The sequence below is a fragment of the Rhinolophus ferrumequinum genome, chromosome 21 (assembly GCF_004115265.2).
Source record: "Rhinolophus ferrumequinum isolate MPI-CBG mRhiFer1 chromosome 21, mRhiFer1_v1.p, whole genome shotgun sequence".
In the NCBI taxonomy this organism is placed as follows: Eukaryota; Metazoa; Chordata; class Mammalia; order Chiroptera; family Rhinolophidae; genus Rhinolophus; species Rhinolophus ferrumequinum.
In genome coordinates this window covers 10,776,840-10,803,693 of record NC_046304.1, presented here as the reverse complement: position 1 = coordinate 10,803,693, position 26,854 = coordinate 10,776,840, and the positions used below count along the sequence as shown (strand labels likewise).

Genomic DNA, 26,854 nt, shown 5'->3' with positions numbered 1-26,854 from the left:
CACCCTGCATGACTCATGGCACAGCGAGCAGGGTCCCCCGCATGACAAAGACAAACTGCATAAAGGAAAAAAAAAGTTGGCAAAGTATACAAGCATGATATATTGTTGATATCCTTTGATCTTACAAGTAGCAAAAGATGCATATAAAAGAAAGATGGCCAAGGAAGCCAGGGTTGGCTAATTCAGCATCTCAACAAAATCACTGAGGACGCAGGCTCAAAATAGTCTGGGAGTGGCATTCTAGACAGAGGGAAGAGAGCAAGTGCAAAGGCCCTGAGGTGGAAACAAATTTGGCATGTTCAAGGAACAGCAAGGAGGCCAATGCTTTAGCGAGGGAAGGGGACGAACAGAAGACAAGTTTGGAGAGGTAGGAAGGGGCAGGATCTCTTTAGGCAGGGATTTTAAACGCAGAATCACCTGGGGAGTTTTAAAATATATAAATGCCTTGGTCTCAAGCCCGGCCAATTAAATCTGAATTTCTCACAGTGAAGGTCTGAGAGTTCTATTTTCTGTTTAAGCCCTCCAGGGGAATCTGATGTTGAAAACCAACAGAGGACCTTGCCATGGTAAGGATTTTGGATTTTATTCTAAGCACTACACTGAAAAACCAAAGGAGGGTTTTGAAGAGGGGAATGACATTCTCTAATTTCCATTCTGTGGAGCATGGACTGTAGAGGCCAGGAACAGACGCTGGGAGAACCGTTAGGAGGCTGATGCCGTCGTCCAAGCCAGAAAAGATGTTGGCTTGAAGTAGCATGAGAACAAAGGAGTTTGTAAGGAGGGTGGGGCTGGAACTCAGTGGATTTGACTGGAGGTAGGAAGGACAGGGGTAGCAGAGAAGAAAAGGGAGAGAAACCACGGATGATTCCTAGTATTTTGGTCTCAGCAACTGGGTGAATGATGGTGCTATTGACTGAGATAAGGAAGATATGTTTCTTTCTGGAAGGGGGTAGTGAATTGAGAGGACATTTTAGGTGTGCTAACTTTGAGAAGCCTATTAGACACATTAAATGGAGATGCCAAGTCTCGAGCTTGGTGGAAAGGTTCAGGTGAGAGATAGTAATGTGAGAGTCATGTTAAAGCCATGGGATAGAATGACATCAGAGTGTAGATGGAAAAGAAAAGTGAACCCAGCACGGAGCCCGCAGGGTCCACCATCAGGCTCAGAGGAGGGCTTAGCTCAAGGGAATTGGCGAGGCCAGAAGGAAAATGAAGATAGTGTGGTTTCTGAAGTTGGAAGGAGGGGAGGGATGTAGTTCTAGAAGAGAAAGTTCACCCGTTGAATGTGGCTGAGAGGTGGGGTCAGAAAAGGGCCTATCAGATTTGGCTGGAATAGTTTCAGCAGCTGAGGGGTGGGGGTGGGGGAGGGACACAGGACAGGATGCCTTTTAAGTCTCTGGGGGTCAAGCCCAGGTTACTGACAAAGGTCATGGCACAGATTGGTGAGGAAGTCAGTGCACACATTGAGTGTGGACAATGCGCTTGAGAAATTTTGCTGTGAGAATAAATGGGGAGATAATTAGATGTGGCTCAAGTTACTAGATGTTTGTATGATGAGAATTGTCCACCAAAAAAGGAACATATTAATGGTTGACAAGAGAAGTGGAAAGGGACAGCTGCTGAATGAACTTGCTGAATGGCAAAAGGACTGGGTCCAGAGCCTCTGATGGGACCAGGGTGCTTCTTCCACTTGAGAGTAGGAGTGTGGAGGCAGCTGACATGTGAAGAGAGGTAGCTTGGGAGCGTTGGTTGGATTGTAAAAGACTTGGTTCTGCTGCTTCTCAGAGAATGGCAAGGGAACGTCATAAGGGTGGGGATTGTGGAGAACTTTGGTGACTTAGGGAGTGGAAAAGGCAACACATGGGGGAGGGTGCAGGAAAATGGGTATCCTCTATCATTGCTGGTGGGAGCAGGAGCTGCACCACCACTTTGGAGAACAATTAGGCAAAATATATTGAACATTTCCCAGGCATACCCTACAACCCAGCAGTGCCATGTCTTCTCTACATCTTTCCCAGAAAGCCCTCACACAGGAGCACAGGGAGGAATGTAAAAGACATGGCTATAGTATAACGCACGGAAAATAGTCTACATGTCCATCAACAAAATGGCATTTTTGTTATTTTTATATTTAGTATTATTTTTTTGATGAATAATTCAAGCCAAACTGACCACATATGCTGGGGAGCAAGATCTCAAATGCACCCCACAAAATGGCATTTTGAAAACCTAGGAATATCTACATTAGGGTTAAAGTGCAGCAGCTTAAAAAAAATAAATGCACATCTATCCAAACTCATAAAGAGCCTTCTAAGCATCATAAGGGCAAAAGGAAAATGACAAAACAACATGTACAGGGCAAAACTTAAAGAAATCCCACGTGCTAAACATGCTGTGTTCTAGTATGTAAATACAAAGGAGGACTAGAAATGTTACTAACCTGATATTAGTTTCTCATATTAGTATAGTTGGAAAAGTGGAATTTCACCTTATGTGTGTCATTTATAAAGTGAACTAATTCATGTAAATTAAAACAAAATTTTTAAAGAGACAATACACAGCTCAAACACAAGCCCTGGGGAAGTGGAGCCTGGGCATAACCAAAATTAGAAGTCACAGGTGAATTTGCCTAGCAGGCTTGGCAGTGAGGAGAAATAGGGCAGAGCCCAGATGGGGGAAAGCTCATGTGTTTTGACTTTTTCAAACACCTTTGAAATACTCTTGATCAGAGAAAAAATCATAATGGTAATTAGAGGATATTGAGACCTAAAAAATACAAAATATACTCCACATCAGGCCTGTGTGACTCAATGAAGTGACACTTGATGGGTGTTGATAGCTTTAAGACACTCAGACTAGGGGAGAACTTGGAGATGGATGAGTGATCTGTACATAAGGGATTGAGCAAATGACGTAAGACTATTGACTTCAGGACGTTCTATTGTACTAGAAAGGAAAACAATAGAATGCTTCATAAATTAGCTTGGCAAGCATCTAATGGTCAAAATATAAACACTGGACATTGATCCTCTTGATTTGCAAGGTCCATGAGCACAGAGGATTTTTTCTTCTATTCACTGCTTTACCTCCAGCCTCTATAGAACAGCACCCAAATGTTGAAAGCACTTAATAACTATTGTCAAATGAATAAATCCAACCAAAATTATGACATAATTACATCAGAAGGACACAGGAACAGAAAATGTACATGTGTATAGTGGCAGTAGGGTGGAAGAGTGGAAGAGTGAAATCCTTAAATTTTATAGCAGGAAAACACTAGGTAATGCCTAAAATGGGAGACTTACGAAGTCGCAACAGAAGCATGTTATCTGGAAATAGATGGTAAATACTAAAAACAAAATAGCAAAAAGATTTGGAACTGGATGTCTCTGGCGAAAGAAATGAGCAGACTGCTTTAGAAAAAAAAAAAAGCCTTATAATCCAATTGTTTTAATCTATGGCTATGTGTAGTGGATTGCATGGTGGCCCCTCAAAAAATATGTCTATGTCCTATGAATCTATGAATGTGAAGTTTTTTTGGAAAAGAGTCTTTGCATATGTAATTAAGGATCTTGAGACGAGAGCATCCTGGGTTATCTGGGCCCTAAATCAAATGACTAGCGTTCTTATGACACACAAAGAGACAAAGACAGAGAGGGAAGGCCGTGTGAAGATGGAAGCAGAGATTGGAGGTATGCAGCCACAAGCCAAGAAATGCCTGGAGCCACCTGGAGCTGGAAGAGGCAAGGATTTTTCCCTAGAGCCTTCGAAGGCTGTGTGGCACGGTGGACACCTTGATTTTGGACCTCCAGAACTGCCAGAGTAAATTTCTGTTGTTTTAAACCACAAGTTTGTGGTATTTTGTTACCGCAGCTCTAGGAATCAAATACAGCATGAATCACTGAGATAAAATAAAAATAAGAAAATTTATTGATGTACCTTGCCACATGGATTAGAAGAGCAAATAATCAATAGATACAGAAAAAGCATTTGATGAAAGTCAACACCTATTAATGACACAAAAATGCCAAACCCTTAGCAAACTAGGAAGAAACTAGGCCTACCCTAACCTTATAAAGGACTTTTTTGAAGACTACTCAGTAATAGCAAAAATTGTAATTCTTGTTCTGCTTCTGTGATACACATACATAGAAAATAAATGTGTGGGGTGGCCGGTGGCTCAATTGGTAGAGCGCTCGCTCTCAGTAACAACGTTGCTGGTTCAATTCCCACATGGGATGATGGGCTGCGCCTCCTGCAACTAAAGATTGAAAAAGGCAACTGGACTTGGAGCTGAGCTGCGCCCTCCACAACTAGATTGAAGGACAACAACTTGGAGCTGATGGGCCCTGGAAAAACACACTGTTTCCCAACATTCCCCCAATAAAATTTACAAAAAGAAAATAAATGTGTGTGCTGTGGAAAGGCAGTATTATACCATTCTAGAGTTATTATATTTTATATTAAATATGGAGTTTTAAAATTGGGCTCCTCTACTTACTAGTTGTGTGAATTTGGGCAGATCACGTAATGCTTCTGTTGTCTTATCTGCCAAATGAGGGTAAAGCTACAGCAAGCATTATACTTAATAGTGAAAAATTGAGTCAGGAATGAGATACCATCAGTACTGCTCCTGTTCATTCCTGTACTAGATCCTGACCCGAGCAGTAACACCAGCACTGGGTACAGCACTGTTCAGTTGCTCCTAGGTCGGCAGGGAGTGAACCAGGAGAGGGAAAGACTAGAGGCCAGATAATTGAGAGTGAGAAGAGGTGGACAGAGATCGGGCTTAGCAGAGTGAAGCCGAGGTCCCCAGCGCCTCTAGACCCTGAGAGTCAGAGCAGGGGAAAGAAAAGACAGTGGGAGCAGGGTGGCTGGGAGCTGGCGGGGTTGGTGTCAGAGATGAGGGCAGGGTGCTCCCAGGGGCAGGGGTGCAGGACCCATCTCTGCACCCAGCCTGGGCCACTCCCCAGCCTCCTCCCTATAGGGGACCACTTCCTCCCCAGCAAAGTCTCTACCTGTAAACATCTACACTCATCAATGTAAAAAGCTTCAGACTTTATTAAATAAAAAGGAGGTAGAAGACAGATAAGGGACCAGACAGGGCCTCCTCCTTCCAACTACACATATACGGACATACAAAAGCAGACGACTGAGTAAATGACAGGGACAATTTAGGATACAGACTGAAGGGCGGAGGGAGGCAGGACCCTCCGAGAGTGGGCCCGGACCCAAGGGTGGGTTGAGACCTGGGCCAGGGGCAGCCGTTCTGAGGGGTTGTGTTTGAGCAGCTTGGAGATGAGGTCCTGGGCTCCTGAGGGCACGGAAGCGGGGAACTTTAGGTCCACCTGCAATAAAGGAGAAGGAAGGACCCCATTAGTTCTATCCTGGCTGCTTTGTCCTTGACCACCTATTCTATGTGGAGAGTTATGTAGGCCACACAGCTATGTTTTTGCTACTCCCAGCTGCTGATCTCTATGGCGGTCACAAAGCCTGGGCCAGGCACCCGGAGCCAGCCCTCCCACCTTGACGATGCGCCGGTAAGTTTCATTGTGCGAAGCACTCTCGAAGGGTGGGTTTCCCACCAGCAGCTCATAGCAGAGTACTCCGATGCACCACAGATCCACCTTCTCGTTGTGCGTGCGCCCCTCAATCATCTCTGGGGGAAGGTAGTCCAGGGTGCCACACATTGTCTTCCTCCTGGGTAGGGTGGGGGGAGTAAGCAGGGATCCCAGAGACAGATGGCCTCTCCTTTCCCTGCTGCCTGGTGGTAGGGAGCCGAGAGACCCCAGGATGTATCAGGAGAGTGTTCCAACCACGCTCTGACAGGGCCCTGGGGTAAGAGTGGGGTGAAGATATAAAGCCCCAGAGATGGGATTACACACTGCCTCAGCATTTCCACACTGAGAGATGTGTCTTAAAATAAATAATCAGATAGGAGAGCAATATTCGCCTTAGAATTAAAGAAAAATTTGGGAATATCTCGAATGTCCATGAAGCAATTCCCACTTAAATAAATCAGGTTACATCTCTGCTATGCAATACTCTGAAGCCACTAAAAATGATGTGGGAATATCGTCAATGATATGGCAAGAGGGTCCCAATGTATTGAGTCAGAAATCTGGGCAAAAAAACTGTGAGTCTCCGATTTTTATAAAGATACTGCTATGTCTATATATTTACACGAGAACAAACCTAAACATCTCTGGGTAACAAGATCTGGAGTGTTTTTATCCTGAATGTCCCAGCCTCCCACCCAGGGTTGGCTTCCTGGCCCACCTTACCTCAAGGAGGGAGCATGTACAGACCAGCCGAAGTCAGCAATTTTCAGCTCTCCCTGGAGCCCCAAGAGCAGATTCTCTGGCTTTATGTCTCTGTGAATCACCTTCTTCCCGTGGCAGTACATCAGGGCATCTGCCAGCTCCTCCATGATCTGGGAAGGCCAATAACAGGCAGTCAGATAAGGATGGACCTCGAGTGGCAAGCAGCATCGCCCAACCTCAGGGCCCCTGCCCACCCCTTCCCAACCGTGGCTGTTCGTTGCTCATCAAAAGTGCGGCTCTTCTGCAGCTCCTTGTAGAGCTCCCCACGGGGGGCATACTCCAGAATCAGGTAGATTCTTCGACGGTCATAGAAATAGTTGTAGAGTCGCAAGATGTTGGGATGCCTGAGAGAAGAAATGGAGGAGGAGTCCAGAGGAAATGCAAAGACAACAGGTCCCATGTGGGTTAAACTGGGGTCAGACTTGGACCAGGCGGGGGTCAACAGGGCTGGCAGTGGTAAGAGGGAACGGGAGGCAGCTCTCCGAAGTGGATTCAAGGCTCAAGCCAGGATGGAGAGCTCCATGGCTAAGTGGCCACAGCTGCAGGGAAAACAATCTGGATGCAGTGGGGGTGAAACAGGAGTTAGGGGGAGAGAGCAGAGGGGCTTTGGCTCAGAGTGCGTCGACCCTTACTGCAGATGAGCCTGGATTTCGATCTCCCTGCGCAGTTGATGCTCCACACCTTCCTTCTCTATCTGAGACTTGAAGAGCACCTTGAGCGCCACGATGAAATGGCTTTTCTTCTCCCGAGCCAAGTACACATTTCCAAACTTGCCTTTGCCCAGAGGACGCCCAATCTCAAAGTCGTCAATTGTGAAGGACCGGCTGATTAGAGAGTGGGGGGAAGGCAGCTGAGTACCAGTTTGTGGATCACCTGAGCTGTTTGGCTTCTCCCTGCACCTCAGCTCATCCTGCCCTCAGCCCCATTTCTCTTCCAAGGGAGTCGAAGATGGATCAGGTTTTCTTGCCTGCATCCCTCCTCCTCCTGCCCCTAGCTTCTACCTCCCTCATTTCCAACCTGTTCACTCTCCCATCCGCTCTTCTTGCCACCCCAAGGCTTGGGCACTTACATTAAGTTGGGTGTCCCACTGCTGTTCTGGCCATGGGCAGCTAAGGAGAAAACAGAGAGGTTGAGGCCGTCCTTTGACATTTTCATCCCCGCACCCTCCCCAGACTCTAGTTCCTTCAGGTCAGTCCTCTTCCCCTTGTTCCAGTTACCTGTGGGCTGGGCACTGGAGCGGCTCATGAGGACAAGCGAAGATGGGGTGGCAGGCTCCTTCTGGAGGACTCTCTGAGGCAGGGTGTTCAAGCCAGAATGAGCCTGAGAAAGAGCACAGGGAGCTCTGAGGGTGCCTTTGTCCCAGTGACCAGGTTGGAATGTGCTACAAGCAGCATTCTCGCTTAGAGCCACCCACTCCCAGTTGAAAGAGGAGCACTGTGACCACAATATTGCTACTCAAATATTGCTGCTCAGAGCCCCATATTAATGGGTTATTAATAAATAAGCTAAACGGGCCGAAGATAAGGAGCAAAGGACTTACCCCAACACCTAACATTTCACCTCATTGGCCTTGGCCCTCACTACATTCTCTAGCATGAAGCTGTCCAATCTCTATAGTCCTGACCATAACACCACTCGTTCACCAACCCCCCACCCCAGGGGACAGTAGAGAGGGCTGGGGCAATGAAGATCCACAATTCAAGGAGTTTCAGCACAGAGGCATTCTCACAGTCCCCTAAAGAGTTCAGTCTAGTAAGGCTTAGATAAGGTCCTTGAATGTTCAGCAAACATCAGTTTACCCCTTGCAACCACAGGCTTTAGGGACACTGAGGGCTACTTTGTTGGCTTTGGACCACTTCTCACTTTCAACTTCTGGGTAATATACACAACTTCCTTCTGGGAGTGACCAGTGTAGAAGTGACAGTGGTTTCTCACTCAGCCTCTGCTCTTGACAGCTCCATGAGGGAGGGAGCTGGTAGACAAGGGGACAGGTGGACCCTCCCGGATACTGAAGCCCACAAATAGGGAGCAAAGCCTGTGTGGGCTCCTTCCTTTTAATTTAGCCAAGAGAGGAAGAAAGGCTATTCCCAAACAGTGATATTAGTATAGAATTTACATGTTGTCACACAACAGCCTAGCAGACTGTCCCCCCATGTCTTTCCTTAAGGAAAGAAGAGTCTGTGAGACTGTGCATCCCTGGGACTGTATATTTCTCTCTATTTAGTCTCCAAAAGAGGGGTTGCAGCCAATGACGAGTACGATTCCCCACGGGAGGGGGGGGGACAACTCAAGCCAGGCGGAACCCCATGGAGACCCCCATGAGCTGCCTTAAAAAGATTTGGGAAGGGGCCTTGTCTCCCCTTCCCCCTGCCTGGGAAAAACCACTGCTGACTCTCTGGTTTTCCCCTTTCACCTAATTGTGAGAAAAGTCTTTAGAGCGATAAGATCAAGCTCTCTCTGCTCAGCTCTATAAAACAGTCTCAACATGTGATATACATCCTTTAGGGAGTCACATACCTCACCTCAGTCATCATAGGACTTTTGCTTCAGCTGTTTGGGGACCAACATAATTGATTTGGATTGTTTCTATAACGTGATGGATGAGTCTCACAGACTGTGTCAGAAGCAATAACACTTCCTTGTATACTTGTCAATAGATACCACCAGTCGGCTTTATTCTGGGCTCCAGTCTTTGAGAACTGTGAGTCCCCTGACCTTCTGAGATTTAACTGCATTAAGTCTCTGTTTCTTTCTTTCTTAAAAACTTAACCCAAAGCCGCCCCTTCTCGCATCCTCATTGCCCGTGTTGCGCTGGACGCGACTTTTACAGATAAGCAAGTTGAACAAAAGAGTCTAGAAATAGACCCACGTATATGTGGGAATTTAATATATATAATAAAGCTGGTATTTCAAATCAGAGGATAGACTCTTCAATGAAAGGTGTTGGGATAACTGGAAAATAAATCTATTTAGATCCTTATCTCACACCCGTCATTAAAATAAAGTCCAAATTATTAAGCCTATTTTTTTTCAGGACAAGGGTTGGGAATCATGGCCCGAAGGCCAGACCCTGCTTGCTCAGTCTGTTATCATTTGTATATAACAAGAAGGCTCAGCCCTGCAGAGGTCCCTACAAGACTGGTCAGATTCAAGTTGGCAGCACGTGACCGGATGTGGCTGCAAATGATCAGACTAGATTCTGCCAGCAAACTCTTGGAGCATAAGGGAGAGGAAAGTGCTTAGAGGATCGCCCTCTACAGGAATTCAAATCTCGAAGCAGGAACTCGCCATGAGGGTGGGGGGAGGATAAGTGGGAAAGCCCTTACCTTCTGTCGGCCGTAGGGCCAGGGGTATGCGTTCTCCTTCTGAGTCATCTTTAGAGGGAAAGGGGGAGGAGAGCTGAGCAACGAAGGAAGAAAGAAAGAGCCGTTAGAAACAGGAAAAAGAGGGAGAAAAGGAGGGGTCGGACTGATGTAGCCAGACGCGATTGCCAAAGGCCAGTGAAAGTGATATCAGCAAACTGACCGCTTCAGCGCACCCGGGAGCTGGCTTCGCGGCCCCCGCCCTGCTACAAGCCCCACCCCTTTCCAGGACCCTATCTCTAAACCTTGAGCACCCAGCAGCCGGACCGAGTGCGCGCGGGCCAGCCCAATGGACCCCAGACCTGTCTGATCACTTGCCTTCTCCCAGCGCAAGACCCACGAAAGAAGGTCAGCTCCCCTGGAGCCCGCGGCACAGCCAACCTGTTGTCTGCTAGCAAACGACTGAATCGCCCCGGCCGCGCCCCCCGCTAAGGCCCTTTCAAATCTCCCGCCCTAGCCCCATTGGCTGAGCGCACCGCCCAGGCCCAATGCTCATTGGCTGGGTTTCCCATGACGTAGCCCCGCAGGGTCCCAAAGGAAGAAACTGAATGCGAGCCGCAGCATTTTGGGGTTCTGGTTTAGGCAAGTTTCCCTTATTTCCCAATCAAATATTCTCATATATATATATAAAAATATTCATATATATATATCTTTAATATAGCTGGAATTTACCCCTGTGTATGTATGAACTAGGGTCTAACTCTGTTTTCTGCCAGATAGAGAGCCAGTTATGCCAGCACAATTTGTTAAACTACACCATGCCTAGTGGGATTTATTTATTTATTTACTTGTTGTTTGTGTTTTTTTTCCAGAGTCTTTCTATGTTTCTCTCATATATAATGCCCAAGGATTTTAGTTATCCCCAGTGGAATTTAAATGCTACCCTTGATATATGAAGTCATCGCAGATACTTGGATCTAGACTCAATTATAGTAAATTATTCTTGTGTCATTACTATTTTGTTCTTTAAAGTCTTTCGCTCACCTTCCTAGTAGTTTTCCACCAGCAGACCTTTCTCTGCAGGTCTCCTGATGAAGGCCGTGTTATTTGGACTGACTCTCACTTTCACTTTCCGGCGACCCTCCCTACTTTTCTTTTCTTTCCGATCCCAAATTTTATTATTGGGTTAAATAAATACATCTTGAGACCTTCTATGAAATAAATAACTAGCAGATATTTCTAAGTAGTAGTATTGCCTATCCAGCACCCTTCCTGTCTTCAAATAATAACACCCTAACTTTGCTTTAGGGAACTGCCTGTCTCCGCATTCTTGTTGTCAGTTTCTGTTGCTGCTAACTCCAAATCCCTAACCTGATAAAGACCTTTTGTAGCGGACATTATGCTTAGCTAGCCAGCATCCATGCTCTGAGTGATTTCCACTTCCTGAAAGCACCTTGAGTTTTGTGAGATGAAAGCTGACCCCATCCCCGGTCCAGGAGTAGACCCTGTTTGATTTACATGTCAACACCTTTTACTCCAGGATCATGGTCACTGATTCAGGGATAAACATGTGACCTAAGGTGGCCATTTAGTGGGAATCTTAGAATTCTCCAGAACGCTAGGCAGAAACTCCTTTTCTCCTGTTAGAAGTGGACCAGGAAGCAAACAGCCTGGCATTGATGCTGGTGGTGCTGCCTGAGAATGAAGGTGACATTGCAAAAGGTAGGAGAGATGTCTGGGAAGAACCTAAGACCTTGATGATATGTTTTGAGCCTCTAGATGCCTATCTCAACATTTTCCTTACATGAGGCAACAGGTCTCCTTTCCTAATGCAGAGATTTGAGGATCATGACCACCCTGCTGCCATTTGTGAGAAATCATTTTGCTTCTGGAGGTTTTCACTGAGGGTCAACCCAACCCCACTTCCTAAGATCTGGGAGCCCTTTTCAATAGCGATGCCTTCATCAACATACTTGGCGTAGAGAGACTAGCCAATAAAAAGCTTTATAAATATCCTATCACTTGCAGTACAGTTTATTTCTCAGGAGTTAGTGAAGGGAGACTCTTTTGGAAGCTATCAGGGGACATAATGCCTGATAGATCTAATACAGTACCTCTGTCCCTTGGAGTAATTAAATTCCCACTTGCACATTATGTCAGAACATATTTGGCTTTTCAGGAATATTTGATGGGCGAGCATAAAATTGGGATTTGCATTATTCATAAAAGCAAAAAAAAACCTGTTCTATCAGCTCGGCAACTATCAGCTGACTGTTTCCGTTAGTGAACAAAAATCTCTGTTATAAATGATCTGTGAGGGAAGAACCAGTCTTGATTATTTTCAGTCTATCACAGATGATACTTGTATAAAATACAATAAAAATGAGTTCTTGAAAGAATGAAATCTAAAAAATATAAAAATTACAAGCCCACATTTTTGTTTGTTTGTAATCAACATATATAAAAGTACTCTGACAAATGCCGTATGAGTTTTTAAATGCTTACTTTTAAATTCTATACTTATCCTGGACCTGAAAGAAGCAGTTTGTGAAGCGGCATCAGTCTGTGGACCACACTTTGAACATCACCAATCTACACCCATAGTGATAAATGTAGCCCCATCCAAAATTATGCTCACTGTCCTTAATCTGGCACACACAAAGTTGACACTTCTGCAGATATTCCCTGGGTTTATAATGACATAAATTAGCAATTTCCTCTAAGGAACTCTTTTCTTCTTTCCTCTTGCTTTGCTTTTCACCTCTCAGTCCATGTTAGGTGTGGATTCTGGCTACTGGCCAAGTAACAATGAGAGGGGTAGGTGAGAGGGGATCACCACTGTTTATCTGCCAAGGCTGAATTTTCATGTGACTGGGAAGGCTCAGAACTGTGTTGTCTTCCAAAGTTCAGGGCAGGATGGCTGGGATACTATAATGTTTGGGAGGCACAGATGTCAGTACCTTTTATTTTAGATAATGGAATATCCACCAAAGAAATTTCAAGACATGAATTCTCATCATCAGCCAAGAAACCCTGTCCAGGAGTGAGTAGTAGACTCAGAAAGGTCTAGAAGGGGCTCATTGGGAGACGCTGGCGAATATCGCCAATGTCTTTTCACTAACTTGTCCCCCTTAAGGTAAAGCTGAAGCAGTGCTGCTGAGTTAAGTGGGTGCGTCAGGACATGGCTGCCCTCCTCCATCCAGACTCCCCTAATCATCCCCAGGTCAAACTTCATTGCTGGGTTTGCTCTTGGCTATTAGAGCCCAAGTGTTCACCTTTGGCACAAACCACCGGCCTGGACAAAATGTGTCTCTGCCACGATGATGGAAGTCCTGTCCAGGTCCATTTACGTGTCTTCACAGATTGGATCAAGATGGACAGTGCCACAAGCCTCTACACTACACTTCTAATACATTTTAAAGACTTTTTTATTGAAGTGTACATACAGAACATAAATAGCTGGATGACTTTCACAAACTAAACACCCCTGTGAAACCAGCACCCAGATCAAGAAACAGAACATCTTCAGCACCCCAGGAGGACCCCTCGTCCTCCTTTTCCAGTCACTACCCCCTTTCCCAAGAGTAACCACTATCCTGATTTCTAACTTCATAGTTTTGCCTGTTTGTCCTTTATAGTCATGGAATCATACGATATATATTCTCCTGTGTCTGACTTCTCTCATTCAACGTTATGTTTGTGAGATTTATCCATGTTGTTGATGTACGGACTTTGAAATATACACGAACATGATAACATTTACACAGGCTAGTTAAAAGTAAGTCTCTCTACCAACTTTTTTTTTTTTACAGTAAAATATGTCAAGTTTTATTCATGAATTTGTGTTCACATTGACAGTTAAAAACACAAAGGTCTTCTTCTCAAAGGCATCATGAAGGGGATTACAATAGATGAAATGAATTAAAGTCATGTAAGTATATAAAAGTAAAATGCCACGTGACATCTATAAACTGGGCTACTTTGTGTTGCTGCTCCATGTCCAAGGACACAAGCTTCTAGATTTCCTAAGTGAAAGGCTGGGTGAAATTCCCTGGAAGTGAGTAATTGCATGGTCCATAAAAAAGTGTCAACCAGTGTTCTCTGAAGTGGGCATAGCCATATCTCACACAGTATCCGTCCTGTACCAAGAACCATTGTTGAGTAGGTGGGGGTACCACAAAGACACTGCTCAATTCAGTGTTGTTAAGTGTGACATGGGAGCTGGGAACCGTATACTCCCAACAAAGTTCAGCAGAAATTACCTGATTCCTTGGTGTATAGGTAAGCTAGGATTGAATGACAGCTTCATCAGAGAAAACCTGTGTTACAATTCCACAGAGACTAACAGGATAATCAAATTCAAGTTGGTCTTGTCACACTTCAATTGCCTGATAGCCACTTCCCAGAGATAATTCGTTACGGCCTACCAGTTGATCTTGACAAAATAGTGCTCTTTAAGCTACAGCGTAGAAATTAAAATGGCTGCATTCCACCAACACTTGCCCAGAACACATCCAAATCAAGGAAACAAGTAGAAGCTGCAGTCCTCCTAATTCCACAAAGGCCTTCATTATGCTAGATCTTGGGCTAAGAGCTCCTCAGGCAGCAGGCAGTTCTGTCTACCATCTTTAATTGTCTACTCCTCTACTCCCATCCCCAGAAGCAACCACTGTCATTAGGTTCTTAGGTGTCATTCCAGAATCCTTCTGTGTGTGTATGGGTGTGTGTGTGAGTGTGTGTGTGTGTGTGTGTGTGTGTGTATTTCGTTCTCAAAATGATTCATGCCAACAAAAGAAAAAAAGGCTGCAGGGTGATTGGAAAGAGGAAATTGAAAGTCCTCAGTCCCAACCAGAGGAATTACCTAGAGGTAACTCCTGCTAACATTTTCTCATATCCTTCCAGAAATTTTCTACAGTTATATTAGTTTATGTCTCTCTTTTAAAAATTGTGCAAGCGGATTCATACATGCACTGTTCTCTCATATTTAATCTATCAATTTATGTTAGACATTTTCCCACATCAACAGAATCAAATATACCTCACTCGTTTTTATTGTCAGATAAATTCCATTGTATTGGGAAGAGGAACCGACAGAGATGGGCAATGTCCATCAACTGATGAATAAATAAACAAAATGAGGTAAAGCCACACAATGGAATGTCACTCAGCCATAAAAAGGAATGAAGGACTGATACATGCTACAACCAACATGGATGAACTTTGAAAACATTATGGCAGACACAAAAGGTCCATTTATGTGAAACATCCAGCATAAGCAAAAAGTAGATTACCGGTTTCCAATGAGCTGGGGGCGGGGAGAGTAGAGAGTCGACTACCAGTGGGTATAGGGTTTCTTTGTGGAGTGATGCAAATGTTCTGGAATTACATAGCAGCGATTGATGCACAACTGTGTGACTGTGCCAAAAACCCCTGAATTGTATACTTCAAAATGGTTAAAACTGTAAATTTTATGTTAAGTGTATTTTACCACAAAAAATTATGAAATAGCTCCAATATCAAGAATACTATGTAAAAGCTCTTGTGTCACTACGACTCAATTATTCAGATCTTAACATGATTTACCATATTTACTTCTGATTTTTTTTAATGAAATAAAAGACATACAGGTGAAGCTCCAGTGTAATATTTTAAGAATTTAGTTTATGTATACTGTTTCTCTACCATTTTCCTCCACTGTCTTTTTTTCCTGAAACTCCTCTTAGAGGTATATAAGAGCCTCTACTTCTCTCCTCCACATCTTTTTGCTTACCTTTTCATGTTTTTCAAATCTCTTATCTCTCTGTTTTGTGTTTTGGATAAATTCTTGAGTTCTATTTTTGAAACAGCCAAAAATCTCTCTCAGATTGTGAGCAGTTTAAAATGTAAGATAGACTTATTTTATTATGTCTGCTACTCATGTGTAAGATTTCTAATTGGTCATTTGTATATCCCTATAATTTTATTTAATTTCTGGCTTTGTTTCATGATTTCTTTTTAAAGTGGAAGTATTTCTTCATTTATCTTTTTACGTATCCTAATCATTCTCACTTTAAATTCTTTATCAGACTGCGCCATAAACTTATTTTCATCTATATTGAATCCATGTTCTAATTACTCCCACTCTAATCATATATTTCTTCATGTATTTTGGGATTTTGTTTTGTAACTTCATCTTGGGTGGGAGATCTTTTTTTTTTCTCTCTCTCTCTCTTTCTTTGTGTTCATCCCTTCCTGACCTACAATTTGGCCATTGCTATTACTTCGCCTCCTTGCTCCCAGTTAAAAATCAGTTCTAATAATGGTATTTGGGGGCTCCTGCTGCAATGTGATATTGAGAGTGTCTCAAATGAAGTTCCTGAGGAGAGGGCAAGTTGGTTCTGTTTTTGGTCTTGAAGCTACATTCCAGTCCTTGTGCTTTTTTGGGCTTGTGATTCCAGGCAGGGAGCTGGCAGTTTTTACAGCCTCCTTTTCTGATACAGAGATATCGTTGCAGCTCTGGCTCCAGCACCCTGTCCTTAATCAGTCCCTATTTCCCCATAGGAACTTAACACCCTGCTGCTGCCCACTTGCAGACTCTGCGCCCTGCAGACCTATACCATCAGCTCCATTCAAGGCTTTGCATTTGTGGTACTGAATTGCTTTTTTCCTGAGTCAGGTTATGGCCTTTCAGTTCACTATTTTTTAAAAGTATTTTATCTCTCAGTACTATGTATTTGAAGCAAAAGGGGCTAGGATGGGAACTTAGTGTCTGTCTTTCCCCAAAATCCAGATATTTTCTGAATACCAGGTTTTCAGAATGTACGCTGGGATGGTATATGTAGACAGGTATGAGTAAAACAACTGGAGCTCAACTTCTGTGTTGGGGGAATAACAGGGAGTGGCGGAGAGTGTGGCAAAGTATGTGCCTGAATGGGTGAGGCAATACTCAGCACTAGCTGATTATTCCTATATGAAAGCGTAGCTTAAGTGTGGACAGATTTTTCTATTTTTAAAGAGAAGCTAGAAATCTAGAGTTATAAGAAAAATTTGCTGAGTTGTATAATAAATGTTGGCAAATAAGTAATCAAACAAGTCTGTGGGTGGGATATGGTCTTTACACTGGCAATATTCAACCCCTAATACACCCAGGGCTCTTTTGGACCATAAAGCACATTTTACAACTAACCTTTCCCCCCCGGGGCCCCAGACCTTACCTAGTCACTCATCAGGGCTTTTAAAGAATAGCATGCAGCAGGATGTAGCAGAAAGACCATGGACTTGGGTGTCACAGGGCTGCCTCTGGGCCTGCCACTTGCAGACTGTGTTGCTTGGCAAAATGCTCAATCCTTCTGCATGTCAGCTCTAAAATGGGCATAGTTATACTGCCTGGCAGGGTTGCTGTCAGGATTACATGAAGTAAGGTCACTAAAGCACGAAACACAGTGCCTAACACACTGTAAACCCTCAACGTTACCTATTATATGACTAATACATCAGCTGGCCCCGGTGGATGAGAGAAGGATCTTTTTTGTGAACTAATGTCAACTAATAAATGTAGAAGGAAAGACAGAATTAGAAAATTACCTTTCTGTATCTCCTTATAAAATAATTAATTGTGGCAAGGTGCTCTGGTTTGGACGTGAGGGGACGCAGGACTGCCGATGGCCAGCCTCACAAGCTCTCCTCATTTGTGGCCAGGGCTCCATCCCCGGCTATCGCCTTGCTAAATTATCAGCAGATCTAAATTTTTTTTTTAATTTATTGGGGTGACAATTGTTAGTGAAATTACATAGATTTCAGGTGTACAATTCTGTATTACATCATCTATAAATCCCATTGTGTGTTCACCACCCAGAGTCAGTTCTCCTTCCATCACCATATATTTGATCCCCCTTACCGTCATCTCCCACCCCCCACCCCCCAGCAGTTCTAAATTTGAGCACACAACTTCTGGAAAAAGGGCTGTAAAAATGTGTGTCTTCATCTTGGCACACGTGACACAGTGACCACTCCGGGCAGAAGGTGGGGCATGGATCAGAATGCCGAGAGGAGCGTGAGGCACAGATTCCAGCCTGAGCCTGGGTGGATGTCTGCTGTTGTAGGCAGCCCAGATTCTTTGCCAGCTATTCAAGCCTATTATATTAACAAAGGCACTTTTAGTTAAGGAAAGAGATGGCAAGGAAGAAATTTCCCACAAGAAAGACGAGGTCTATGGGGTGGTTGGCCTGGGTTTTTTGGTTTTGTTTTCAATATACTGGAAGCAGCAAAAATGCACATGGCTTAAGGCTTCTAGTGACTGCTGAGAAATCTGGAGAAAGGTAGTATGTGTATTTAATACCCTTGTGTTCTACTTCAAGTTGACATGGAAAGAACATCAGTACTGCACATGTACCGAGTTTTTTTTCTTGTCATTATTCTTGTCCCTAAGCAATACAGTATGATAACTATTTACGTAGCATGTTCATGTATTAGGTATTATAAGTAATCTATAGATGATTTATAGTATATAGGAGAATGTGCGTAGATTATATGTGAACACTACACGATTTTATATAAGGGCCTTGAGCATCTGCGGATTTGGGTATCCAACGGGGTCCTGGAACCAGTTCCCTTTAGATACCAAGGAATGACTGGACAGCGTGGATAAACTGGATAAAGGGATGATTGACATCCTGGCGGGACAGAGTGGGTGGCACCAGATTTCATTAAGCTATTCAGAATAGACAATTTAAAACTTATGAATTTTTTATTTCTGGAATTTTCCATTTAATATTTTCAGACCAGGTTTGACTGCAGGTATCTGCCTCAGAAAGCAAAACTGCGGATAAGGCGGGGGGGGGGGGGGGGGGGTGTTACTGTAATTTACAGAATTGTCCTCGAATTTTTAAAAAAATTATAAATATAAGGACTATCGAATCATATTTCAATGATAATTGAAAATAATAGAGTATAAGATTATGTACACTACTGGCAAGTGGAAGTTAAACTGCCAAAATTTAACAGTGATTTAGGATAATGCGTATAAATTACTATTATTACTTTGAAAGTATTCATTATTGCTATATTCTTTCCAATAAGAAACATTTATTATTCCAAATACGTTTCGTGAACAAGAATTGGGCATTGTTCATGAACTATTTCTGTGTTAGGATACCTGAAATATCTATGAGATTAAAGGTGTTACTATTTTAATTGGTTGATTTGACGGAGTTAAGATGAAAACAAAAGTTCCAAAATTTTATTTTAGAAAATTCAGACACTTTAGGGGGGAAGAAAATCACAGGAACACTGAGGTTTGTGTTTATATTCTTCTCATATAATAAATAGAGTTGGTTTTATCTTTCCTTTCCCGATAAATTTTACCAGCAGTCTATCAGATACTGTATATATAGTTAACTTCGGTGAAGTGAGCCCCGGGATGATTCAAATATACAACCTTATAATCTGGAGTCAGATGCGCTACTATTGCGACATAAAGCCTTTCACAAGCCACAGCTTGACAGTTCTCGTGAACAAAAGTATCATACACAATAAGGGGCGCAATGTTATCCTTGTGCGCCTAAGATTTTGCCAGCGTGGTTATATTTGAGCCGCGAGTGGGCTAGACGCGCGTGCACATAGAAGTAAAACATCCCCTGGACAAATTGTGCTTAAGCTCACTTGATCTAAAGCTCAATTCTTTAACCTTGGGACACATTGAGCTCACTCAATATAGAAGCGATTTTATGTCTTTGGGATTTATTTCTGGCGCTCATAGAGCCATCACTGTGTCTCTGCAGTTCTGGCACCTTGAACGAATCTTAGATTTAATATCTGCCCCGCCAGTGACTCAGAAACCTCTTTACTTAGCTTCTCTGGACCTAGGTTTGCTCGTCTGTAGACTGGTATAATCAATCACCCAGTCTCTCGCGGAGTGACAGGAGCGCACAGGCGGTGATGGGAGCTGAGCTGCTCACACGTGAGTGCTCAGTAAACAACATACATTATTTCCATCTCAGCCTCCCTTGTCGGGGGTTGGGGTCGCCTAATTCAGTCCTTGAATCTTATCATTCAGGTCACGAGTCTGCAGATGTGTCTAAGACTTAAGCAACTCCGGATAAACTCAAGACCAGAAGGCGTTGGTGGTATAGTGGTGAGCATAGCTGCCTTCCAAGCAGTTGACCCGGGTTCGATTCCCGGCCAACGCAGCTCTATTTTAATACTTTTTCCCCTGCGTTCCCTGGGCCTGACCCCAGCGTCGGGCTAGTGGTGTTTCCTTAGGTGACCAGCTCTCCGTGACCTCGGGTGAATTCCCGCCTCACTCCCTCATCGAAAGAAGCTACCTGGAATCTTTGCCCGGGATTTCGGGTTTTGCTTGGATCGCAGTGCCAATCCACAGACAAACAAAATGGGGAGGCGAAAGGAAACCAAAAACGCCCAGGGTCGACACCCGGCTAGTGCGGGGCGCAGGCCCAGGACCCGGCGTGGCTGCGGGCGAAAGGAGCTTTCTCAATTTCAAGCTGAGACTGGAAATGCGCCTTTATGTCAAGGAGAAAAGCACCGTGCAGGAGGCCAAGTCTGGCGGCGGGCTTACGCCCGCTGTGTCAGTTTTGTGTTGTTGCCCATCTGTATTTTTTAAAATTATTGTCAACGACCAATGCTTCTCGTCTAATAAGCATACTGAACGGTGAAAATAATGACTAATAAACATTTTGAATGGGGAGAATAACTGCCAATTTAGCCACAACGCAAGTCACTTGAAGTGAAACAAACTTGAAATCAAGAATGTGAGCTCGAGTCAGGACAAACTATTCCTTTCGTTCTCTTTTCTTTCCGGTCTTCTTTTCATCTTCATACCAGGGCCCAGGATAACGACTTTCTAAATCAGTAGGATTTAAAATAGAAAGATTCAAATAGAATGAAAAATTAACGCGCTCTCCCCGTCGGGGAATCGAACCCCGGTCTCCCGCGTGACAGGCGGGGATACTCACCACTATACTAACGAGGAACAAGCTTACTGCGGACCCCTCTGAACCCTTGATCTGATTCTTTCATCTAGCTCAGTGTGCTAAAGGTGGAGTTCCTACGTAGGTATTTCGTTTTTTCAACCACTAAGAAATACTAACCCAAAACCTAAGCACATTCTTAACCACACCTGAGCGTGAATCCCCAGAAGGGTGGAAACGATCAGGAATGACCGAGAGAAACAGACGCCTCCAGGGTTGCAGAGACCTGAGCTCTGAGAGTCCCTGGGTTCTCTCAAACACACCCCTGAATAGGTCCCACCCCTTTTCACTGTGCTCCACAGCTCTAGGTTGACCAGCATCAATCGAAATAAAAGCAGGCTCTGGCGGTGGTGGAGGCACCAAGCAGGAAGGTGGGGAACAAAAAGTGAGTGTCTTGCCCAAGTCTGAACGTGTCTGCGCTCTTTTTAGCGTGTTAGGAAGTACTGCGCAGCACTGTGAGCTGCTTCCTGCTACCGCAGTGTCCACTCAGAACAAAATTGCTCTCTGCACATCCGTTCTAAGGAATTAGGTCCACTCTGATCACTTCCCGGGGAAGCTGCCTTAGCGCCATTGCAAACCAGGTGTCTTGCGGTGCTCTAGTCTCCGCAAAAACCAAAGCAGGGCTCGTCCGGGATTTGAACCCGGGACCTCTCGCACCCGAAGCGAGAATCATACCCCTAGACCAACGAGCCGACGTGAACACGAACCTGCGGACGTCTTTAGAGGACTTACTAGGCTTGCTGCAGTTCTAAATCCGTGAGTCTCCTCGCGTGTTCAAGAACCCTCTGTGTTGAAGGATGCTGAATGCTTTGGTCTGGGAATCTCTCGGCTATGGATCTGCGAGCTCCGACTTCTACCAGCAAAAAATGTCGGGCAAGTGGAAGGGAGTGGTCTCAGCCTCACCTCTGCGCAGCCCTTTTGGACGGCCTGGAGCACCCGAGTTACCTACCACTCCCTCCAGTCACGGTCTCGTCGCCATTCTAGAACTTGGGTTCTCGACTCTTCCCGCTCTGCCCGCGGTCCTCGGACACAGCACCCCGGAGCAGAGCTTTGAATACAGCGGTGGAGTTGCCTGGTTGGGGACAATTAATGAACCCTGAAATCCCTAGGTGAACAGCAGCCCCATTTCTGTCCTTGCATCTGTCCCCCCTCCTGGAGTGACGGGTAGGGCCACCCCCAGACTAGTCCCTTCAGTAGCCCGCGTCCTCTTCAGACCGCGCGCATGCAGTGCCCAAGCGAGGGAACAACTCCTGGGACCACGAAGACCCAAGGAAGAGACGTCATTGAGATAAGTGGCTGGCGGAGTCGGGTAGGAAAATCGGCTTTCCAACCTGCGTGAATGGGGAGGGTCACCAGGCCAGGCGACCGGACGGTCCTTGACGCCGAACACCCCTACCAGCACTGGTCCCAGGACTTCCCGCTTGTAAGATAAGGTTACCTCGACCCTCTGGTGTAGCTTCTGCTCTCCAGTTCCCTCTTAGGCTGGCGGGGAGGGAGGCCCTCCTATTTGTCGCCTAAGAGCCCCAGAAGGTAAGGGCCTCTGAGGCAAGCGCCCACTTTATCTGGTTCAAGGCCAGTAGATCCCGAATGCTCAGTGAGCCTCTAAGCTCTTACTACATTCGCCATGCTCTCACCTCGGGTTTGCCGAGTCCTGGTGGGTCAGTTGCAGGACACGTGTTCTGGTTCCCTCAGCTCAGGACCTACTCTGGGGAGTCTTGCCAGCAGGGCTGACCTGCCCGACACTTGACCCCTCCCCCTCCTGCTCCCCGTAGCATCTCTGGGCTGAACCATTTGTTCTATACCACAGTTGTATGATTTGTGGGGCCACACGCTTCCTAATTCCTAACCCACAGATACTTTGGTTGGGGGTGACTTCAATGAAGGGTTCAGTTTTTTGCTTTTTTTCCCAGGTGTCCCTGACCAGACAGTGGGGGAGGAGCAGAGAACAGCCTGGCCTTTCCTCTCAGTGTCCCAAGCCTATCAGGTGGGTGAAGCAGAAGCGCTCAGGGCAGATAGTCTGGCACTACCCTTTCTTCAACTCCTGTCTCCCTACTCATCCACCCCAGCTTTCCCCCAAGTCTCCAGTCACCTCTCTCTTACCTTGCCTCAGACACTTAACCTTCACAGAGACAGAAGCCTCAATCCCTGTAAATCATGATGAAAGCTATGACCCCTTTTCCTGGAAAAATCTATACAATACCGGGGAATTCACAGATATCCTAAAGCCCCATCCATGGGCCCCACTTTTAGAACCCAACACCTAGAGTGTAAACAACTGATCATTGTTTAAAGTTTGGTGCAAGTATTTTACATTTTGACAGGAGTCAAAGATTTACACACAAAGATTGAGTTCCAAAATATAACTTTGAACAGTCACAATTGTTTCAAAGAGATTGGGTGGGAAAGAGTGTGTCCACGAAAAAACATCCAGCCTAAGAGAAAGCTTATAAGAGTTTATTTGAGCCATACTGATAACAATTGCCAGGAAGCAAAATCTCAACGGATTGAGAAAATGCTCCGGAAAATGGCAGTTTTGCAATTTATTTTATACATTAGAATCAAAGGAAGAGGGTTACATGAAATCCATTGCTTGTGGACTAAGAGGTGGGAGTAGGGGGAGGCAAAGCCGGGGAAATCTCTGGGATTGGATAAAAAGTAAATTGGATAGACAGACACTTCTTTTACATTTGTGTGTAAGGATACTTAATATTAATAGTTAGCATTTTACAGCACATCTTAGAGATGGTAATCAAGGGACTACAACAATGAAGGATTCTGTAGTTTCCTGCTCTGGTGTAGTGGGTTGTGCCCTGAGGGGTCTGGAAAAAGGGATTACTCTGACACTATTCCAAGGGTATGTTATCGTAGATACCAAAAAAACAGTAGACAGGCTCACTTAAGGTAAAGATTGACTTTTGTCAAGGAAACTACAGGCCAAGGATGCGACTACCAACCAATATGGCTTTTAGTTAGCAATTTTTCTGTTCAGACCACCCTATGTGGTTAATTTCAGTCTCTGAGTTTGTAGGGCCAGCCATACAGGACTCTCCTGAGTTATCAGGTTTAGTATGTGGCCCCCATTTTTCGTCCAAGTAGAAAGATTTTCTTGGTGAATTTGAGATGGTAGCAAACCCTCCAACCCCAGCACTTACCTAAAGTAGAATCCTGGCATTATCCTGAATTTCTTCAGACTTCGTATCTTATCAGTTACTGATTACTATTTTTTTTTTATACTAAACATGTCTGGAATTCATCCCCTCCTTTGCATCTCTCCTACTACTGTCCTGGTGCAAGCTCTGACATTTCTATAACCAACTCCTCCCCTCCACATACTCTCTGATCCCCTGTGTTATTCTTCCATATAGCATTTATCTAGCATGTTGTATAATTTAATTTAAAACACATTTTTGTTGTGTTTCTTGTTCCCTGCTGTATTCCCAGGGCCTAGCACAAAGGTTGCTACATAGTACAGTAGTTGTTTAATAGAACATATGGCAAATTTCCACGTGATCTTTAAGACAGCTCATCTCCTCCAGAAAGCCTCCCTTTGACCACTCTCCACTCTCAGGTGCAATGAGATGCCACTTCTGTTCTCTGTGTTCTCACAGCACGCTCGCACTGGAAGATTACGTCTTCCTTCCTATGAGCAATCTGAGAAAGGAGCTGAGCCTTCTTCATTTGGTTATGCAGCCCAGTGCTGGGGACAAACCTGGTCTCAGCATTGCTGCATCATATATTTGATCTGTCCCCTCCAGATAGTGATTCCTTCAAGCCAGCACTTTTGCTCATACATCTTACAGTGGTTCTCTGGCCAAGGAATGGTGTCTAGACCTTTCTGCCTATCTACCAAGGAAGTTTAGGTCCTGCCAACGGACTACAGATCCTACTTCTTGCCTCCTCCATCAGTTTTACTTCTGTCCTCACCAGCCTGGCTTCTGTGCTCCACAAATTGGTCTTGTTCTTCCACAGGGTCTGGAGACCCCACCGGGAATGAGCACTCTTCTACTCCCACCCTGTCCACAGGGTCCCAGTCCTTCAGCACCCTCTTGCAAGAAACCAGATGGTGCCCCGCCAGATATCTGTGCTAATCCTTAACCCTGACTGCAGCTTGTGGAGACGAATGAAGATAACTATACATAAAGGACCTGGTACAGGAACTGCATATAGTAGATGCACCGCCCCCTCCATTTTTTAAATTTAAAAATATATTAAAAATATATTATATATACATATATTAATTCTGAGGCCCCAAACTGAAAGAAATATAATGAAGAACCAAATCAAACAAACCCTCTCAGGTTCTAGGGGACTTCCTGGGGTAAGGCCTGAGAGCTGGAGCGGCAGCGTCCGCGGGGTTTGGAGTGGCCACCAGGATAGCCCACTAGCGTCAGTGGGGTGTAGCATCAGCCGGGCAAAGGAAGGTGTAGTTCCCCTCAGGATTTCTGCCCTGATCAGAGGGCGAGCTTTTGGAGCTGTGGTCTCATGGGACTGGCGGCTCATCTCAGCAGGAATTCTAGATGCTCTGAGTGCGGAATTGTAACCTTGTGTCCTCAGTATAAAAACAATTGATAAATTCATTAGAGAATATGGATTCAGCGACAAAACGGAAAAAACCACCTCTCTTGGGGCAGAGCCTAGGCACCGCTGGGATTCGAACCCAGGATCTCCTGTTTACTAGACAGGCGCTTTAACCAACTAAGCCACGGCGCCAAAGATACCAAACTGCCTTCCGCTGCTGCACTACAGAAGTATGTGGATTGGAGCCTGACCACATCAATTTTTTCACTTTTTTCTAAAATTAATTTTGACAAATCAATTAGGTTTGGTATCAAATATCCGTCCGTGCGATGCCCCCAATATTGAAAGAAGTAAACCAAAAGTTTCAACCCTAGCCAAAAGTGCATTATTGGGGAGCATTCCAGAGTCTAGGATTCCTGAGACGAGGGGATTTTTGGGGCACCGATCGAATAAATCTTCTGTTTGACCTTGGGCAAGGAAAAATGGGGATAGTACGTCGGAAAAAGAAAAGGACAACCGTAGTCGGCAGGATTCGAACCTGCGCGGGGAGACCCCAATGGATTTCTAGTCCATCGCCTTAACCACTCGGCCACGACTACACACATGAGGAAGTGTTGCTTGTCTGAAACCCTTCCTGGTACATGTCTCCCGCAAACACCACCCCTTTCATTATCTCGTGGTTCCAGAGCTAGGAGATTAGTGGGTACGAACACAAAGCAGGATAGAATTGGCATGGGGCTTTTGCTCGCGGCCCCACCCCACACTCGACCTTTCTAGAGTCCTCTTCCCGGATCTTCCCCTTTTTCCAACCAGCCTTCAACAACGTGCTCCCAGAAAAAGACGCGGTAGCCGCCCGGGCGCCGGGGAACGCTCCCTCCGCCCTAGCTCAGGTTACGTCCTTCTAAAGCTTGGAGTGCGCTAGCAATTCAGGTTTTGAAAAGCAGTGGGTACTGTGTCGTTTACGAGAAGGCAACTGGTTCCGGGTAGAATCTTAGTGGTAACACCAGATATGGGACGAGAAGGGGGAAGAAAAAAAAAAAATAAGCCTCTGGCCCGTACGGGGATCGAACCCGCGACCTTGGCGTTATTAGCACCACGCTCTAACCAACTGAGCTAACCGGCCAGTTGGTGTCCGTGGGCTTGGAATCTACATATCTACATCACTCACGTAGCTAGGCCAAACCACCTCAGACCCTGAATCTTGTATAGAACTAGCCAGGCCTCATAAGGCCTCCCAAATATGAACTGGAAGCAATCTCTAAAGGTCCAGAAAGGAATGCCCTCTGAACAGCTCTAAGAGGTGTAGCTAGGCTCTATGTCTTCATTGATCAAGTAGTTCCCCAAAGAAATGGAACACCAACCAAATGCATAAGCACCCCCAAATAATTGCTGCTGCAACCCCTAAATCGGTGAGTTCTGACAGGAATTTCGACTGATCTCATGGTGTGGATCAAGGATCTGCCTTAGGCCTGACCCACGGGAAACCCACAGCATTGAGCACTCGACTGGGGTTCCACAGTATGGGTTCCTCACGTGCCTCTCCTCATCCGTGGTGGTCCCCCATCTCCACCCTCTTACATCCACCTTGTATTTCCCTATAACTCTAGGCTCACATAATCGACAACTTCCTCAGCCCAACCTTGCTGAGAGTACCATCGCAATGGTGTCTACCTTGCCCCCAGTTTCCTGGTTTACTCCCTTTAGGGCCTGACTTTTGATATCATTTCTTCTGCTGGACCAGCTCTTC

The 26,854-nt window shown here is 45.1% G+C and overlaps 1 protein-coding gene and 6 non-coding genes across 8 annotated transcripts; 1 reads left to right on the top strand and 6 right to left on the bottom strand.

Moving 5' to 3' along the window:
* Positions 1-5,043: 5,043 nt before the first annotated feature.
* Positions 5,044-10,134, bottom strand: AURKB (aurora kinase B). Of its 2 annotated transcripts, XM_033090588.1 has the most exons (9): positions 10,004-10,134; positions 9,650-9,722; positions 7,541-7,643; positions 7,393-7,432; positions 6,956-7,147; positions 6,529-6,667; positions 6,285-6,433; positions 5,526-5,700; positions 5,044-5,348 (listed from the first exon to the last, which is right to left on the bottom strand). In XM_033090588.1, the coding sequence occupies exons 2-9, from the start codon at positions 9,695-9,697 to the stop codon at positions 5,175-5,177; spliced, it is 1,020 nt and encodes a 339-aa protein (XP_032946479.1). In that variant the 5' UTR covers positions 9,698-9,722; positions 10,004-10,134; the 3' UTR covers positions 5,044-5,174. The 2 variants fall into 2 exon arrangements, with proteins under 2 accessions (XP_032946479.1, XP_032946480.1); XM_033090589.1 differs by lacking the exons at positions 6,956-7,147; positions 7,393-7,432; positions 7,541-7,643; positions 9,650-9,722; positions 10,004-10,134 and having other exon boundaries at positions 6,285-6,434; positions 6,520-6,599.
* A 9,585-nt stretch (positions 10,135-19,719) lies between these two features.
* Positions 19,720-19,791, top strand: TRNAG-UCC (transfer RNA glycine (anticodon UCC)). Its single transcript has one exon. It is a non-coding gene; the product is annotated as a tRNA-Gly (tRNA).
* Positions 19,792-20,519: 728 nt separating this feature from the next.
* TRNAD-GUC (transfer RNA aspartic acid (anticodon GUC)) lies at positions 20,520-20,591 on the bottom strand. Its single transcript has one exon. It is a non-coding gene; the product is annotated as a tRNA-Asp (tRNA).
* A 618-nt stretch (positions 20,592-21,209) lies between these two features.
* Positions 21,210-21,281, bottom strand: TRNAP-CGG (transfer RNA proline (anticodon CGG)). Its single transcript has one exon. It is a non-coding gene; the product is annotated as a tRNA-Pro (tRNA).
* A 3,944-nt stretch (positions 21,282-25,225) lies between these two features.
* On the bottom strand, positions 25,226-25,299 carry TRNAT-AGU (transfer RNA threonine (anticodon AGU)). The gene has a single exon. It is a non-coding gene; the product is annotated as a tRNA-Thr (tRNA).
* Positions 25,300-25,624: 325 nt separating this feature from the next.
* TRNAS-AGA (transfer RNA serine (anticodon AGA)) lies at positions 25,625-25,706 on the bottom strand. The gene has a single exon. It is a non-coding gene; the product is annotated as a tRNA-Ser (tRNA).
* Positions 25,707-26,156: 450 nt separating this feature from the next.
* On the bottom strand, positions 26,157-26,230 carry TRNAI-AAU (transfer RNA isoleucine (anticodon AAU)). Its single transcript has one exon. It is a non-coding gene; the product is annotated as a tRNA-Ile (tRNA).
* Positions 26,231-26,854: the final 624 nt, after the last annotated feature.

What these genes read in the sequence shown, in the direction of transcription:
- AURKB (XM_033090588.1), bottom strand. Translation starts at nt 9,697, where the DNA reads ATGACTCAGAAGGAGAACGCATACCCCTGGCCCTACGGCCGACAGAAG. An exon ending in GAAATCCAGGCTCATCTGCA is followed by an intron (nt 6,668 to 6,955) that starts GTAAGGGTCGAC and finishes TTCTTCTCTCAG; the next exon opens with GCATCCCAACATCTTGCGAC. An exon ending in ATGAGCAACGAACAGCCACG is followed by an intron (nt 6,434 to 6,528) that starts GTTGGGAAGGGG and finishes TGGCCTTCCCAG; the next exon opens with ATCATGGAGGAGCTGGCAGA.